Below are 17,764 nucleotides of genomic sequence, written 5' to 3'. Positions count from 1 at the left end.
ATTAAAAATATTATGTCATGTCTTACATGTTTCAAAGTTATTAGAATATGCCCACAAACAGCAAAAAAAATTATAATAGTACCTATGCTATGATTTCATTTGCTATTTTTACCATATTTGGAGTTTACTTAAATTAGTTGAATGAGGTCATTTTATGAAGTAACTAAACTCCAAGACATGTAATAAACAGATGCTTACACTAGAAGTCAAATAGCGTTTTGTTTTAGACAATTAAATCCTATTGTATTATGCAAGTACTCTATAAAATCCACCTCAAAAGTTCTCAGTCGTCCTGATATCCACATAGACAGAGATGCAGAGGGTGAAAACTACGAATTGAAACAAAAAAACAAAAATAATAGAACAGTCTTTAATTTTTTCATTTACAAATTATATATACACATAACAAATCAAACACTTTACCATTATTTTTAAGTACTTACATCATGTGTACTTTGTTGACTCCAATATAGTGTTAAGTTTCATGTAACTTTGTTGATTCTCCTATAATTGCCGAGTGTCATATAGCATCGTTGAGTCGGTTGAACTCGTCGGTATCGTTGGGTACATGCCAGCGCGGCTGCCAGTAGCCGGGCGGGGTGCGGGGGCGCGCGGGGTCGCGACGTCCGCGATGCCGCGAACATTCCGACATCTTTTGACGCAGCATTTCAGGATTATCTTTGTATAATTCATCGTAGAACTACAAATAAAAAGTAACGATTAAAGAAAACATGTTTTCTTTAAAAATAAAATGTTAAAATAAGTAATTAATATATTATTTTGTTATTTAATTTTTATACAAAAATGTACTTACCTGTTTGCATTCATCACAACTCCATCCAGGTAACGCGAGTTTCTCAGCTTTTTTCCTCACAGTTGGCTCTTTGAACATTGGCTCCACTGGAACTGGTTTCGTTCTAAAATAAAATATTTAAATAGCAGTAGTTTTTATTTTAATCAAAAAAGTTAGACATGATTTTTTTATTTACCTTTTGAAAATATCTTTGTTATTAGATATTTTTGCGGTGAAATTATTGTTTAGAAGTGACAAACTGGCTGGTATATCACTCGGTGAAGATGGTCTTTTGGTTGGGCTGAAAAATTAAAAAAATAACGCCTTAACTACTGCTTTCTTGAATTAGCTTCTAATTGAAAATGTTATTACATTGTTCTTATTTATATTTTACCTGCACGGTTGTGCGCCATCTTGTTTTTTATCGAACTGGTTAATTCTCTGCAATAGAGATATGCTTTCATTTGCTTCTTGATTTTGCAAGTTCAATATTGGACTTTGAGGCTTCAAAGGACTTTTAGTGAATCTGGAAATATAGAAAAATATAAAAAAAAACTTGATAAATTTCAATAAGTAGATATTACAAGTTGTAATGGGAGATAAAATAAATGGCATGTTAAATTTAATTGCCATAATAACCCTCTAATTACTAAAAATCTACACTAAAGAACTTCTGAGTATAAATTCTGAGTGATGCAGTTAGTCCCTTAACTGCACTTCAAAATACACATACCTTTCTGGGTAATGTTTTAAAATATTAATAGATTCTTCAATTTCTTTATCTGCAGTTACTTCTTTGGATAAATTCTCATTGTTTTCATCAACAAATGTGGTGCATTCTGTTTTCATATTAAATATAGATAGCGGTGTTTTGAATTTTTTAGGTGTAGTACTGGATCTGAACATAAGAAATGTGAAAATATGAAATAATATATTCAAATTATTGTGATGCAGCTACTAAGAGACATATTGATAAAATTTCTTTGTACTTTCTTACCCTCTGTGTTATTAAGGGTGTCAAAATTATTTTATTTATTAACTGTCCACAAAACATTTGAACTCATATAATAAACTCTGTTTCTTTTTTTGCACAATGAATGAAAAGGATGGCAATATATTTGAACAAAAATGTTTTGACAATGCAAACTGATAGATTTTTACTCACTTATTGGTTTCTTTTATAATACTAATTTCTTCCATATCATCTTTAGTAATATCTTCAACTTTAATAGATTTATTTTCTTTATTATCACAGATAGCTTCCTTGGTTTTTAATTTATTTAATGACAGTGTTTTTTTCATCTTTCTCGGACTGCTTTTGCACATTGATTTATATCTGAAATACAATTTAGAAAATTAATTTTATGTGTACAATTAAAGAAAAAAATTGATAAACAAAGGAAAAGCATATTTTACTTGACAACTTACACTGAAGAGAAATGAATAGGTCCGCTAGTGGGCGATGGAAGAATTGTATCATCATTTTCAAATACTTCCTTCTTGATACTCTGTCAACAACAAAAATAACATTAATTTTTAAATTACATATATTAAGACTTGCTTGTAAGGGCTTAAAAATAGATAGTAGCCGATTTCCACACCTACTGAATATGAACTTATATAAAAACGGCTAAACACTCACTTACATTCGTTCGGTGGCGGCACAGACTAGTTTCGAGCCCATCGGGGGCTTCACTACTGTATATGTATATAAAATTTCATAAAAATTGGTCAAGTTGTTTCAGTGCAGTAAGGAATATTGTGACTTGTATGTGTACCTGTGACATACTGTTGGAGGAGTAGTCAGATTCCTTAGGAGAACATGTTAAATCCACAACTGTTGTTGTTTTCTCCTTCACAAAATTTAAGCGAGCCTGTCTCTGTTTCACATTTGATTTGCTCTTTCCCGGTGTAGCAAAGACAAGCTTTAACATCTTTTTCTCTGGAGTTGGCCTGTGTTTAAAAAACGAAAAAGTTTGAATGCTGTTTAACAAGGTTTGATTACATGCTGGTATATAAAAGGATACAAATTCTATCTAATGAGATTATATATAATTGAAATATGAATGAAATACATCTAACCATATTTCTGGACATTTCTTTTTTTCTTGTACAACATTATCTATAACTAAATCTGAAGAATTCCGAAACTTTTTAGTTTGTATGATGGGACTTTTTCTGCCTGAAGGAATGCTGTCAATTTCAGATGTGGAGGTGAATTCTTTATCAGAATTACTTGATATTTTATCATATATACTTGCTGGTTCAAAGACAGGAGATAGTTCTTCCGATGTTGACTTTTGTGGACTCAACGGTGACAGGTCACATGATATAATTTTTAATGCATCTGTTATTGTGTCTAAGTCTTTTGTTTCATTTATTTCTAATAAAATATTTGCTGTAAAATTTAATTATTTATTTATGAGTTTTGTATAATGAACAAATCACAAGCAGATTTTATTTGATTCCTTACCAATTGATTGGATCATTTTATTCTTTTCATTTATAATTTGTTTTAAAGATTGTGAACTTTTACAAGATTTGCTGTAATAAATGAATGCAAATAAATAATAGTAAGTACACTACTAAAAAAGTTTACTAGATTTTTGGTGATTGAATTAAAATTTACCTTTCACATTTTTCTTTCTGTATAAAAATTTGACTTTTGTAGCTTTCTAACTCTGCAAATATTTCTTCATATTCCAACAGTATGTCTATAAAATAAAAGCATATTTCGATATATATTTAAACAGTCAGTTTTTATTCCTGAATAAATATATGGATTTGATCTCCATGTATTGTACTGTAACAACCTTCTTACCTTTGAAGTTAGCAAATGATTGAAGCAATGTAGTTTCCAAAGCTAGCACCTTAGGATTCGTACATAATATAGGAAAATTCTCAAATAGTTTAGTTTCTTTAGTCATTTTTGTTTCTTATATTATTAATCATGGATATAATTATTTTACAATTATTGTTTGTACCACATTGTACCACAATAAAATATTATTTCTTGTCTTGGCGCCACACCACAACAATCACAAACAATCTAGTGACAATATGACAAGGTTCAGATTTACATACTCTTTGGTTCAGATAGTATTCTACAATATGACAAGGTTGGTTGTCACAACCAAAGAGTATATGAAACTCACAAATCGCAACATTATCAATGACTGCTGACATAAATAAGTATTTCTCAACTCGATATTTTTCATGTGCTTCAAATTCACCACTTTTACGTCCGGCGATATTCCCGTCTTCACCTTTACGACGTTTAATAACACATTTTTACGCGAACCGATAACACGGAGAATTTTAATGAATAAGAGATCCTTAGTCTTTCCCATTTATTCTTAGTAATAACCTACCTACCACTCTGGGCTACTGGTTACGGTTGTGCATTTCAGTGTAACATAACATAAACTATATACGATCATAATAATTTTTGGTTTAAGTAGCATTGAACAAGCACTGTTAGTTGTTTTAATTTTTAATACTTTTATTTATCTGTGTTATCTATTTTATATACTCTTTGTACTCTTTGGTTGTGACAAAAGAAAAATTTGGCAATTGGCAAAGGAAATAAAGAAATAAAGACAAGTATCATAAATTTTTATTTTATTCAATTTTGTCTTTTGTAAACGTAAACTATATTTCGAGATTTAAACTAAGGTAAGCAAATTATCTAAAGTCATAACAGATATTTAATACTTTTACTAAAAATTTTAAAAAATATTTCAAGAACATGTTTGACATTTGAAGATGTGCAAACTCGCAAGATGGAATGGCTTTTACCTTTGGCTTGTTGTGATAAAACATTGTTGAGAGAGTAAATTTTACATAAATAAATTTCCGCGGGATTTTCACTCGAATTTCATAGCATTTTATTAAAGGTACTAGGTCATCCGTCGTTATTAGTTATTATTTTACTATTTGCTTAATTATTAGGGAAGTTGAGTGCAATAGTGCTAAACGCGGCATTGGGGAGTTTTGTATAATTATTGCCTAAATTAATGTAGTTTTATTATTATTTTTCCAGTGAATTAGTTCCAGAAGATATTTAAAACATGGAGAACGATGATGATATGATAGTTGTTATAGTAGGCGACGAAAATGAATACGAAAATGTAGAAAATACTGTTTCTTTTATTAAAACGGAAGTCGACGATGAGGATTGTAAATATGATATAGAAAATTTAATAGGAGCCGCTCACACTTTCGGTGAAGAGGTGTCGTTAAATGACATTTTCATAAAAGAAGAGCCACAGGACGATGAATATTTAAATGAAAATGACATAAAGACTGAAGTAGACTCTGAATATGACGACAATATGGACTATATTCCTGAGAATGAGGATAGTACAAATAATTTTCCAGAGTATGATGACCATACAGAAAATTTCCCTGATGATGATACCGACTATGTACCAGAAGATGATGAAGAGGATGCAGTTGATGAAGTGACTGATATCGAACCTAAAAAGAAAAGAAGATATACAATGATTAAGCCATGGCAGCAGAAATCTTTTGTGAAAGAACTGAGACAACAGTATCCTGAGTTAGTTAATAAAAAAAAGTTAATTAAAACTCTATCAGGTATAATGAAGATGGTCAAACCGCCTCCCCCACCTTTGGATTATTACATGTTGAATGGGATTATGTTAGAGTAAGTACATGTCCTTTGGTCTTATTCTAAATAAAAAAATCATTAATTCAATGAAAGATGTTTATTGAATCAGTTTTAAGCTATAATAACATTATAGTGATGGTAAATAATATTATTATATGATTTAGATGTCTGTACTGTCACCGGTTGTCAGAGACCATACCTGCTGCTGCACGTCACTATCAAGAGAAGCATGGTCCTCGCTATCTCATCTGCTATGCCTGCGGAGCTGACTTTAGAAGGTATAGATAACATTAATAACAATAGCTTTAAAATTGTTTTAAAAAATATGCAATTCATTGAGAACTCACAGGTGACTATTCAGATATATATTTACTACTGGAATTACTACTAACTAAACTGAACCACTGAGTATACACTAAAGAATGCTCTTAATGGTGATTTACTAACAAAATATATTCATTGTAATAATGTATGTTGCAGTACAACAAATCTGTACAAGCATGAGAAGCGCTGCAATGCACCTGATGCTGTAGTGGTGCTGCAGGCGCGCGCACTCTGCCTCGGCCGCTCCGGTGGCAAGCGCCCACATCCGCCATCACTCTCACCCTTACCCCCGCACAAGTATGTACTAATTACCATTATTATCTTACTTTTTACTAATATTATAAATGTGATGATTAAAATTTGTATGGATGAATGAATGTGTAAATGTCCAGAATGGCTGCATGGATCTTGTAGATATTTGGCATAGACATAGAACATTGTCTGGAAGAACACATAGGCTACCAATTAGGTATTTTGAATAAGGTATGGGTGGAGCCGCATGCGACAGCTAGCTTTGTCTTGTGTCACAGTGTTCAAAAGTGTATCAAGTAAGTACTCAAGTAATCAAGTTTTTATTTATTGTTTGTTTTCAATACGTTATTATTTAAACAAGAGTTATTCAATTGTTTTTATTTACTTAGGAAATTAAAAGGTAATAATTGACACTTGTCAGATATTCGTGTGATCTGTGCTCGGCGGAGTTCGTGTCGCGCAGCACGCTGCAGGCGCACGAGTTCATGCACCTCGGCCTGCGCCCCTTCCGCTGCGACTCCTGCCCCGCACAGTACACCTCGCGCTCCGCCCTCTCGGTAAGACACACCCACGCGCCCCGCCCTGCCCGGCTTCACCGACAGAAGTCGTGATAAAAATATGTTTCGTTATGTCGTAAGGAGAAGACGGGCTAATTTTTTTCCATCGTCCGATTTACTGTCAATTTCCATGAAGTATTTAACTGCGCAACTCTAGCCGCGCGCCATTGTGGTGTTAGCTTATTGTGGTTGTGCGCAGCGTCACGCGAAGAAGCACAGCGGCGTGCGGTACGAGTGCGCGCAGTGCGGGCGCACGTTCACCGCCAAGAGCGCGCTCGTGACGCACCTGCACACGCACCGCGCCGGCAAGCGCTTCGTCTGCGAGCTCTGCGGCAAGCAGTTCGCGCAGAAGTTCGCGCTGCAGCTGCACGCCGACACCCGCCACCGCCGTCTGCCGCCGCCCTGCGCCTGCCATCTCTGTCCCAAGAGGTACGCCCCGCACGCCCCCACACTCTACCCCCAAGAGGTAATTCTCGTCCCACTCGCTTTACCCCAAGGGGCACTTACCATACCCCCATCCTCTATCCCCAAGTGGTATTTCTCACGCCCCCACTCTCTTTACCCCCACACCCTATCATACAATATACCAGTCCCTATGACGACACCTTACACAAACAACTCAGACCGTCTGCTTTCTCAGTCTTAACGTTAGCGCATCGTAAAACCGCAGTCTCCTCTACCTCATCCTCCTTTAAATATGTGACAATATTTTTGTTTGTCTCAGCAGTAGAAATGTATGGTTAGCTCAAAGTTACCCCATTGTATTACTACATTGTGTTACCATACATTTTCAGGTTTCGCAGAAAGTCCGTCCTCAAGGAGCATATGAAGAGAGTGCACGGAATGGATTTAATTACAAGAAAGGTAAAGTTTCTCATGTCTATTATTTTGTTTATAATTTATATAAAAGTTTTCAGATACATTGCTGGATATACAAAGGAATAACACATTAATAACTAATTGTTAAGATATATTTTTGATTAATTTTCAGATGTTCTTCAAAACATTACCGCAGCTGACGGAGACGCAGCTGAAACACGCCAAAGTGGTTCTCAAGAGTGAGGAGGCGATGCTCGCCGCGCGACCTCTCACTGACGCGTGACGTCACACCGCCACCTGTGCCCGCAGTGACGTCACCGCGCACTCAGTGACGTCACCGCGCGCTCAGTGACGTCACCGCGCGCTCAGTGACGTCACCAGCAGCTGTACAAGTCGGGTACGTGTTTCCAAAATATGTTAATACGAATGTGATTGTTGGAAGACATTAGTAAATATATGTTTAATTATTTTATGTTATAATTTAAATGATTACAATGCAATTGTTATTGTTACACTGAAGATGTAATGTGAGCTGGATTCTTGTTGTATTTTCTCTTAGTTTATAAACGCTCCGCGGAATTAGATAAAGTACATTCGCTCCGAAGCGATTCCATAACGAACTTTAAAAATGTATAGAACTGAGAATAACTTTGTATAAGTCACAGATTGTCGCGCGTTAATTCGTTATGGAATCGCTTGGAGCGAATGTACTTTGTGTTACCTCTCTGGATAGTCAGAGAAACTGGATAAACAAAAGTCCGAGGGAATGGTTTCTCGCTTATCCAGATTGGACAATATTTTGTCTCTTATACTTAATTAAGATAGTCAATATGTATTTATTGTTAACTGAATACAGACTGATTTTAATATTTCTTATGAAATTTCTGTATATTTTAGTAAAAATCTTCTTAGATTTGTGAGAGTTTTATGTTAATTGAATTTTCTATTATTTATATATTGATTGATTGTTTTAAGTTTTTAAAAACATTAAGAACTTTGAACTGATAAGTTAAGAAATACAAACAGTAATTTATGATTCTTTTTAATTTAACTCAACACCCCACTTTGTTATAATCACTTTAACTGTGGGTTTCTGACAACAAAATCCATGTTTAAAATATGTTTTGTCAAAGAATGATAGGGATAACGACATGTTTTATACAGATATTTTGGTCTCAGAAACCAAATGTAAAAGAAATATAATTTTGACAAGGAGAATCTTACTCTTACTATCATAAATGCGAATGTTTGGATGGATGGATGGATAGATGTTTGTCATAGATGTAGATCATAATCTGGAAGAACACATAGGCTTCTTATTTAGGTTTTTTTTTAATTCAGCACGGACAGAGTCGCGGGCAACAGTTAGTAGGAAATAAATAAAATGACCAAGTATATTTATTAAGAAATAATGTTTTATTACGCACTTATTGTTTTTATGAAATACTCATCTATAGCATAATGCATACACGACCGTTACAACACACGAAACATGTTCCGCAACATGTCACACGCTAGGAAAATACAAAAATATTAAGCGGTTTTTTATTTGGGTAAACTAACGGATACCTTACAATGCAAGTTTACACGTAGTTTGTGCACTGAACATAATTAAACTATTCACTATTAAAACAATCGGTTTTCACTGACGAAACATGCACAAAACATCTTGTTTCAATCATATATGTTTTTATACATGTTTCATAAATTGCGAAACACTGATGTTTTGGACAAAAAAAATGCAAGATTTGAATTATTAAGGTTTGTTTACACGTGCGTTTTGTTTCACGGCTTTTAATGATTTTCATATTCAATAGTGAATCGTTTTATTATATTTATACGGCATTTGGTGTACAAATACTAAGTACTTTAAGATACATATCCATATATGTTTTTGTACTGGTCTTAAATCAGTGGAAACGCACCGTAATCATAAGGTTCTGGATCTTGATATATTTTATGAATATAATTATGTCCAGTGCAAGTGTTACAGCTAAGAAAAGCATTATTTAACTCGTAGACTCGACCTCAACAATCACAATATTCCAACATTCACCAAAACTAACTTTATATCATCTCCAATACTGATCGCTTTACCCTAACAGTGGTCCAAAAATATCTAATACCATTCCTAAACGACCGAGTAGAAAAATATTTTAAATATGCTTCACAGAAACCTACCATTTTTTCTTCAATAATTTTCTCACTTTTACATTGTTTCTTTGATTTGCTACCGTTACGTGAACTTATACAGTTGGTTATTACAAAACTTCTTAACCAGTGATATCCAATATATTTTTTGAACACCCCTTATTTAATTTGTTGACAAATCGTAGGTCTTTTGACCTCCAGGTGTTCTGAACAGGGTGTTTCAATAGTCTTGAATCTATCTATAGTTCACGTTATTACCAAATCTATACCAAAGGTAAACATTCTAATTCGGGTCTAATGATGTTAGTAATAGAAAACTAATTGGCGTAATAATAAATCTATTTGGAACTATATTAAGGGTTTTGAACACTATTGAAAACAATTTTACCATTAAATTTAATTTCATCGGCATATTACAATGTTTTTAAGCGACTTATTAATATTATTCTGTGTTTTATGCCAATTAATTTTCTATAAATTAATCGATAAAAATGTATTTGATTTCAACTCGCACTTTTCTTTATAATAATAGAAAAGTGTGGTTTATATTTCCAATAACATTTTAAAGACGGATATATTATGAACTTTGAACATCAAATATTTTTAGCTGATTTTTATCTTAGAGTTTTCTTAATAGGTAAAAATGCCTTCCATATATGTATGAAGATGACATATCTCCGTCTCTTTGCCAGTTAACATTTAGGCCATTCGTTTAAATTCAGAAGAGCATTCATACATTTATTACAAAATATTGGTGTTATTAGTACGATTTGTGACTCATTTTATAAGAAACATACCGAACGTACTTTGTCGTAAAGGTGCGATCACAAAAATGAAGTGCAAGTGAACAAATCTTTATAAAATGAGTCACAAAATCATATCGTGGTCACATTACACGTGAAAAAATAATAACATGGCAACATGGTCTTATTCTAAACATATTTGAAACGCCTAAATTTAGCAGACTATTCACATTTATAATGTAAAAATAATTGGTTTTTTTTTGTAGACTATGAAACGAGCGTGACTTATGTTGAAGTTTAATTTATATATATATATATTATATATTACAAAGTATATAACTAGTGGCAGTTATAACGCTCCCTCGTCACATAACTAACCTCACTCCGACATATGTTTATATTTAAATATATAATTATTGTAATAATAATTATATCATTTACAATAACATCTGATATATTGCATTTTTGATTGAGCATCGCTATAATATCTCGAGTCCGTCACTTTTGTCTATGCAATAACAAAATGGCCGACTTTTAGTAATGATATCCAGGCGGTTTCCGTTGACATGCGTGTGCACACATTACAAACTAATTGCATATCTCCGCGGCGTGGCCGGCGCGTATACCTCACTTACATACATACCTCGTTATTGTTATATTAATAGTGTTAGCACATAAGTCTTCCGCGTTGCCTCCAACGTCGCACGTAACTCACAAATAACTTGAATCATTTTTTTATACATTTTTGACATTATGTATTAAAATCATTCAAATTATTCCGAGCCACTCAATCGAATGTTTCGCACAGTGTAAAACTTTCGATTTGTATTGACGTAACATATCGAAGCTCCTCCTATTGAACCACGCATAGACAAGGCTCTCTATACACAATGAAGTGGCATGCAGGTTACAGTAAAGTATAGGTTAAATGTCACTACTTATCATTACATTAAAATAGAAACAATAAATGAATAATAAAACGCCGCTCCTGCCTTCCTCGGTATAAAATCATCGCCGCACTGTCGGCACACTTCTCTCACACGAAAAGGAATATATACTTTAAACAATTCTACGAGAGTAAATGATAATTATTAGATAAAATTAAAATACGAAGGAATTATCGTAAAGTACTCGTAACTAAACCTAGCGATCACAAATTCTGACGACGCAAATAATTAAAAAAAAAACGAATTCACCTCCGCACGACTAGTTTTATCGAAACGTAAAATAAAAACCGAAAGCGACATTGTACAGCAGAGAGGTTTAGGAACACGCGTCCGACGTTCCCGAGCGACTCTTGAAAACTAAAAATCGTTCAAGTAATCCAAAAAGTTCTACACTAAGGTACTTATCACAGGTAAAGGGGACAAGAGAAAGTATCCGGCGTTCTCTCGCTGCGGCTGACGAGTCATACAACTAATACAACTTAAGGTACATCCGCCCGAGCGGCGACGCCGACCCTCCGTTACAACTAAACATTACTCGTTACAATGCTAAGCCCAATGCGGCGGCTGAGATCGGTTACTTATGCGTAGGTCGCGCCGGGGGGCGGGGCCGGCGCCCGCACGCCCCCCGCACGCCCCCTGCTCGCCCTCGCACGCCCTCAGCGCGCCCCGCACGCCCCCCGCACGCCCCCGGGAACGACCTCCCAATAAGAATTTATTACTTTGACAAAAATATAATATATATCGTTCACGAGGGCGCGCGCGGCGCTGCGGGGTGCGGGCTGCGGGCGGCGGGCTGCGGCGCGGCGGCTAGTCCCAGCCGTTCTCCTTCACCATGTGCGCCAGTTCTATTATGAACTTGCCCTCCTTGTATTTCTGACTCGACTCAAATGCATGCTCCTGGAAAACAGAAAACAAAATAATATAGCAAGCATAAAAAGTTTAGACCATGGTCTAAAGGACCTGGCAGTGTACCATGTACGATATCTGGATGTAGAGAACGACAGGGGCCAAGTGCAGCGATTACAACTAGTGTAGGGGGTAAAAACTAAGCTTCCTCAAAGCACAATATGTCAGTAGCAACAGCTCGCTTAAAAGAACACAACGAAACTTCATGAAGATCGCATCCGAGATAAACAGTGTATTAATACAAGATACATAGGTATGTATACTGACATATTTCCATCCGAGCATGGTCTTGCAACACTCGCAGTAGATGTCGGCGACTGCGTGCAGCCCCGTCAGCAACACGCGCTCCTCCGCCGGACCGCACCCCACGTTCACACTGCAATAACAACAACATGCAACATATAACAAACACAAATCAACACTACAAAATCTAAGTCTGCTTAAGTTAGACAAGGAATATGTGTTGTTGATGAAAAACGTCATATATTTTTACTTTATCGATCACTCCCAGACTTGTTTTATATCCACGCCATAAGACTCTTCAGATTATCAAATGAATGAAATGCATTTATCAATTCATCGTCATGTGAAGTTGTCGCTTTAAATGAGGACGCATGTAATTGTCATATTGTGAAATATTCGAGTCTCAAGCCTTGAACCGAATGATTTTTAACAACAATACGTTATTATAAACGTGTGAAATGCAAACACGAAGTTTGTGCAACAGCCGTCAAATGTCGCCGCTCGCCGTGTGCCACGTTGCACCATGAATAGTTTCTTCTCCAAAGGAAATAATTAAATAGATATAGCAAATAACACGACACATCACTATGGTATGTTAAAGGTTATGGTAAATAACCAATGTCACGAGATTCTATAAAAAATAACTGTATGTACTTAAAGGGTAAAGAAAGTATTTTTGAGTAAGTTCTTTAAAAATTAAAATATTCAAACACTATCAAAGAAAATTGGCTAATACAATGTTTTTAGTTCAATTACTCGATAAAAGCTCAAACTAAAGATAACAGGGAGGAAATTTCTATAGAAAGATTCGACGAAAGCGGATGTAACCATGACCCACAAGGACTTTCACCCGGCGAGCCTCTCACCAGAGAAATCTCCAAACCGTTAATGTCTCATTACTTTACAATAACCACAACAGCTTAGCTTTCTATAATTATTAAACATAATATCTTTTTTTAAAGTTACAACTCAAATAATTTTAATTTTAAACGTATTCAAAATACAGTAAGATTAATACAATTTAATTATAAAGTACCGAGTTAAAAATACATAAGTAATACTCACACTGAATTGAAAAGATACGCGCGCCCCTGGCTGCCCTGGAACGACTGCAAAAATAACACAAATGAAGTTACGATACAGCAGATACAGTCATTTGTATTGTTAATATTTATACCATTATGAATTATTTTCTTTTATTTTTGCTATCTTGTGCTATACTATTGATAGAAGTATGTTTGTACGTATGTTGTATGAACAATTTGGAAAAGCATTTAAATTTTGAAGTCATCAAGTAGTCAAAGCAACATTAATTTCCAAGCTAAGAACAATGTGTGATGTGTAAAAATGTGAGGTTTTACCTTCGAGATGAGCTCGTCGTGGCTGGCCAGGTGCGCGCGGCAGTGTATGCAGCTGTAGGTGCGGTGCGCCGGCGGCAGGTAGGCCTGGAAGGTCTTGACCGGCGCGCGCGCGGCCGCGCCGGCGCCCTCGCCTGCCACCCCGCCACGTTTACTCACCCCGTCACGCATGAGTGCCTGCTAGCTAACACACAGCCCCGTCAGCTGGGGGCCCTCGGTGCCCGCCTGCACTGCGCCCGCCCCCTATGCCCTACGCCACGCCCCCCCATCCCTGCCTCTGGCTCCGGCTCAAAGGACCAAGAGTATAAAGTAGACGTCACTTTAATGTATTTGCCACGTAACGAAGCAAGTGACTAATTTGGTATATTACCCTTGTATGCTAGCCATTGCAATAATTAAGAAATTATAATAAGTTTGAGGTACAGAGTTTATTTCAAGTTAAATATTTTCTAAAAAAAATTGTATGGTAGAATCGTTTAAATAATTGTTGAATTTTAAAATGTTTTTATAATGTAGTTTGTATGTTAATAGATTAATTTAAAATATCAAGGCTATTGACTTCATTTGTAAATAACGGTGACCTATTTAGTAAAACAGCAGTGGTATAATTCAAGGCCGGGCAAGATTATTTGTATTAAGTTTATAATTGAAGATGTTTTTTTTTTAATTTAGACTACAAAAAGAATAGTTTTAGGAATATCTGTCGTTATCGATAGAGATCAGAATGACGGGAAGTAACACGGTATTTTCTTGTATCTTTTCAGAGGTTATTCTTTATGGTGTCTGTATAGTGCATTGGGCTCAGGGCGGCGCGCAGTGCACGCGAGGCATTTTACACCAACAGGACTCATGCGACGTATTAGTGCATATTATATCATTTATCAATTGCCTACGATCCGACGAAAAGAATTACATATCTTAACAGATGCCTTATTATCCCAGTATCCGACAAAAGATGCGAGATGATGCAACACTCCTCGTCGGATATGTGATGAAGATCACTAGGTAATTACAATGTCGAGCTATCATATGTAGTAAGGGCTGCGTCTGACCTGGCGGGCGCGCGCAGCACGCGCCGGCCGCCCACATGAGCCGCCGCCGGCGGTCAGCTGCCGCGCGCGCTGCACCCCCGCGCGCCGCGCTCCCCGCTCGCGCCCGGCCCCGCCACCCTCTGCAAAAACACAACACAACATCTTACAAGAATGTACATTTGTATCAACTAGAATTTAAATAAAAATCAAAAGAAATTTGTATGAAATAGGGTTAGAAACTGCAAAAATAGGAAACACTTCAGCACCATGATTTGGTCAAATTATACTTATAAATATCGTCCTTTTTATAGCTTCGTTATTTTAGATGGTCATTAAATTATAAGCATATCGAGTGGGCAGTGGTTTGATGTTATCTCTCGATCAATAGTCGGAAATGATTACACGGTTGATGTGATGACGCGGCGGCAGCGATGGTCGGTGACGGGTCAGGAGCGGTCAAGTTACCCTACGCTCGCGCGGTCAGACTGTTCACCCCAACCTGAGTAAGTATAGCGGGTACATACTAAGTGTTACAATGCGTGCTTCGAAAACGCGTAAGATCCTTTAGGCCTTCTAGATATACATTGGTATACGTATAGAGCGTATGTCAACAGATATATTACTGGCGACGACTATCCAAGTTGATTAGTCACTAAGGCAGACCTTTACTGCAGATTCAAGGAAGACATTTAACGATTCTGATCGTGGTTCATAGCATTTTGAAAAAACGCGCGTTATGAAAAAGTCAAAACGCCTCGTGTGTACTCGGCTTTTGTCATATCGGTACTAATTGGGTGATGCACATTTAATAAAGTATGTTAAGTACGTAACGGTGCGGTGAACTTTTTAATATTCCTTTCGTCTGACACAAGTCTGATTATTTTGGAAAAAGGTTGAACTTTATTGATCGGTAGATTGCTATCTAATATTTTGAATTTATTTCAAAAAGTCTTTTACCCTTTTACTTGTCTTCATAACATTTCGTTTTATTACTGCGGTTCAACAAATTGATACCTGTACAGAGTCTTATGGGAAATAATTGCAATAATGTATAGTTTAAATTAATTTCTTTAACATTGAGAAAGACAGCTGTTTATATAACATCGTTACAAAAGTATTATTATTAGATTTCACACTTTGCTTGTGTGTTAGCGACGATTAATTTCGTGCACTATTTTAGAGCGATAAAAATATAAAAAGTTATCTACAAAGTCAGTATGTATCTAACTACACCATCGTGAAGGTTTTTAACAAAAAAAAACTTTTCTTATATTCGTTGATCGATATCTAGATGGCCAAGTTGTAAAGAATATGAAAAATAAAATACCTTTAAATACAATTATTTTTATTGTAACGTGTTACAATAAAACCTTTTTTTATCAGTACATTTAATTATTTTATTCTATCAAGAAACTATATAGACAAGCGATGGACTGGCAGGAGAAGGCGCAAGACAGGGGACTTTGGCGATCTCTTGTGTCGGAGGCCAAGACCCACTTTGGGTCGATACGCCAGCGGAGTAAGTAAGAAACTATATCCACATAATATTAAAAATCATCAGGAAAGTAACCCTTCAAAACAAAAGTAACAGTAATATTATCGATACATTGTTTACTAAATGCATTTTCACATTTGCTTGCGTTTCAATGTTAATGAGCAATATTAACATTATATTCACGGTCAATGCCGTCGGGTATTTTCATTCAAATTAACAGTTTCCACTGTGAAATCCGTCCAATAAGATTATTTCATCTCTGTTTCTTGAAACAGAATGAAAGGGATGGTAATATTTTGAAAATGTTCAATGGAAACGCAAGTTTAGATTAACCAATTGTCAGTTGAATCACTGTCAGTCGACCATACATTGTCTATGGCAGGACATTATACACTTGTGAACACTAACAAGGACAATTATTCTAATAAATACTCAATAATTGCGTAGTATCACAAAGTTCATTGACCTAAGACGACTGGTCAATGCTCCTGATAGAAAAAAAAATCAATATAATTCCGATAAAATAATTTCAATTAGATTTCGTCTTGAACTAATTAATTACGTTATCAAGTTGCGTATTTTCAATCAGTACAACAACCTTTAGAAATTGGCGATATCAATTAACAAAGAAAGTTGAAGAACTTTATTACAGAGATATAAGGTTTAATTAACATCCAAATAAATGTAAAACTTTGATTTCTCAAAATTCTCAAGACTAGACTTCTTCTATAATAAGTCAATACGGACATCCACTAGAAAGTAGTTACCTTTACAAAAAATTGTTAATTGTTTTTCACTTGTCATTCACTCGAAAACAAAAAGATAATAATATAATTTTCGGTGTCTCCAGTGGTAACCGACGTTAATTCTTTAGTTCTAAATTGTCATGTACTTCAATAAATATTCTTTTGGAATTCCAATCTTTTATGATATGAATACCATTGTATTTGGGACGATATAGACCTAGATAAGACCTAACAGGATTGCGTCTATAATCTGACTTTACGCCGTAAAACCGTAATGTTCCATTTCAGGCCATTTGTGGAATGAACGCTCACCGTATTCCACTAGGACAAAACAGTGAGCCAGAGCAGCTTACATTGCGGTACTACAGTTTGAACGCACAACGTCGTAACATAATAATATATTTTTGATCGTGTGTTTAAATAGCAGTACTGCAGTGTATACTGCTCTGCTTCCCTGTTCTACCCTAGTATGAAACTAACATAAGGCCAATATTTAAAGTAGCGAATTTGGAGGACTTTGTTTTTGTTACGTGATGAATTATTAATAAGATCCCAATACCTGACATTTTTGATCAAGATAAATTGTCTCATCTATCATCTCGTTCAATATAAAATAAGAATACGTAATGTTATCCGTACATACGTATTATACTGCATAGATGTAAACATATTAAGTTTTCCAATTAATATCTCTATGGTTCTAGAATTTTCTATTTAGAACTAAATACCAAGTCCAAGTGACTAACCTAATAGTTTTTTGTCCCGT

The 17,764-nt window shown here is 35.4% G+C and overlaps 3 protein-coding genes across 5 annotated transcripts; 1 reads left to right on the top strand and 2 right to left on the bottom strand.

Annotated features, from left to right (window-relative positions):
* Positions 1-356: 356 nt before the first annotated feature.
* LOC106127025 (uncharacterized) lies at positions 357-3,915 on the bottom strand. Its single transcript, XM_013324966.1, has 12 exons — positions 3,615-3,915; positions 3,423-3,507; positions 3,267-3,337; positions 2,876-3,191; positions 2,572-2,746; positions 2,222-2,301; positions 1,959-2,129; positions 1,527-1,691; positions 1,188-1,319; positions 990-1,094; positions 815-917; positions 357-700 (listed from the first exon to the last, which is right to left on the bottom strand). The coding sequence occupies exons 1-12, from the start codon at positions 3,718-3,720 to the stop codon at positions 521-523; spliced, it is 1,689 nt and encodes a 562-aa protein (XP_013180420.1). The 5' UTR covers positions 3,721-3,915; the 3' UTR covers positions 357-520.
* A 458-nt stretch (positions 3,916-4,373) lies between these two features.
* On the top strand, positions 4,374-8,235 carry LOC106127020 (zinc finger protein 674). 3 transcript variants are annotated; one of them, XM_013324953.1, is made up of 8 exons: positions 4,374-4,468; positions 4,844-5,462; positions 5,591-5,704; positions 5,907-6,047; positions 6,424-6,559; positions 6,759-6,988; positions 7,354-7,423; positions 7,551-8,235. In XM_013324953.1, exons 2-8 carry the CDS (start codon positions 4,864-4,866, stop codon positions 7,659-7,661), a joined length of 1,401 nt encoding a protein of 466 aa, XP_013180407.1. In that variant the 5' UTR covers positions 4,374-4,468; positions 4,844-4,863; the 3' UTR covers positions 7,662-8,235. The 3 variants fall into 3 exon arrangements, with proteins under 3 accessions (XP_013180407.1, XP_013180406.1, XP_013180405.1); XM_013324952.1 differs by having other exon boundaries at positions 4,836-5,462; XM_013324951.1 differs by lacking the exon at positions 4,374-4,468 and adding an exon at positions 4,569-4,689 and having other exon boundaries at positions 4,836-5,462.
* Positions 8,236-11,956: 3,721 nt separating this feature from the next.
* On the bottom strand, positions 11,957-14,163 carry Ypel (Yippee-like). Its single transcript, XM_013325234.1, has 4 exons — positions 13,730-14,163; positions 13,434-13,477; positions 12,393-12,501; positions 11,957-12,116 (listed from the first exon to the last, which is right to left on the bottom strand). The coding sequence occupies exons 1-4, from the start codon at positions 13,895-13,897 to the stop codon at positions 12,027-12,029; spliced, it is 411 nt and encodes a 136-aa protein (XP_013180688.1). The 5' UTR covers positions 13,898-14,163; the 3' UTR covers positions 11,957-12,026.
* Positions 14,164-17,764: the final 3,601 nt, after the last annotated feature.

The sequence above is a fragment of the Papilio xuthus genome, unplaced genomic scaffold (assembly GCF_000836235.2).
Source record: "Papilio xuthus unplaced genomic scaffold, Pxut_1.1 DF824888.1, whole genome shotgun sequence".
NCBI lineage: Eukaryota > Metazoa > Arthropoda > Insecta > Lepidoptera > Papilionidae > Papilio > Papilio xuthus.
This window is presented reverse-complemented; position numbering and strand designations above follow the sequence as displayed.

What these genes read in the sequence shown, in the direction of transcription:
- LOC106127020 (XM_013324953.1), top strand. Translation starts at nt 4,864, where the DNA reads ATGGAGAACGATGATGATATGATAGTTGTTATAGTAGGCGACGAAAAT. An exon ending in TCACCCTTACCCCCGCACAA is followed by an intron (nt 6,048 to 6,423) that starts GTATGTACTAAT and finishes GACACTTGTCAG; the next exon opens with ATATTCGTGTGATCTGTGCT. An exon ending in CCTCGCGCTCCGCCCTCTCG is followed by an intron (nt 6,560 to 6,758) that starts GTAAGACACACC and finishes GGTTGTGCGCAG; the next exon opens with CGTCACGCGAAGAAGCACAG.
- LOC106127025 (XM_013324966.1), bottom strand. Translation starts at nt 3,720, where the DNA reads ATGACTAAAGAAACTAAACTATTTGAGAATTTTCCTATATTATGTACG. An exon ending in CCTCCAACAGTATGTCACAG is followed by an intron (nt 2,302 to 2,571) that starts GTACACATACAA and finishes TGTTGTTGACAG; the next exon opens with AGTATCAAGAAGGAAGTATT. An exon ending in GATGGCGCACAACCGTGCAG is followed by an intron (nt 1,095 to 1,187) that starts GTAAAATATAAA and finishes TTAATTTTTCAG; the next exon opens with CCCAACCAAAAGACCATCTT.
- Ypel (XM_013325234.1), bottom strand. Translation starts at nt 13,897, where the DNA reads ATGCGTGACGGGGTGAGTAAACGTGGCGGGGTGGCAGGCGAGGGCGCC. An exon ending in ACGACGAGCTCATCTCGAAG is followed by an intron (nt 13,478 to 13,729) that starts GTAAAACCTCAC and finishes TTATTTTTGCAG; the next exon opens with TCGTTCCAGGGCAGCCAGGG. An exon ending in CCATGCTCGGATGGAAATAT is followed by an intron (nt 12,117 to 12,392) that starts GTCAGTATACAT and finishes TCTGTTTTCCAG; the next exon opens with GAGCATGCATTTGAGTCGAG.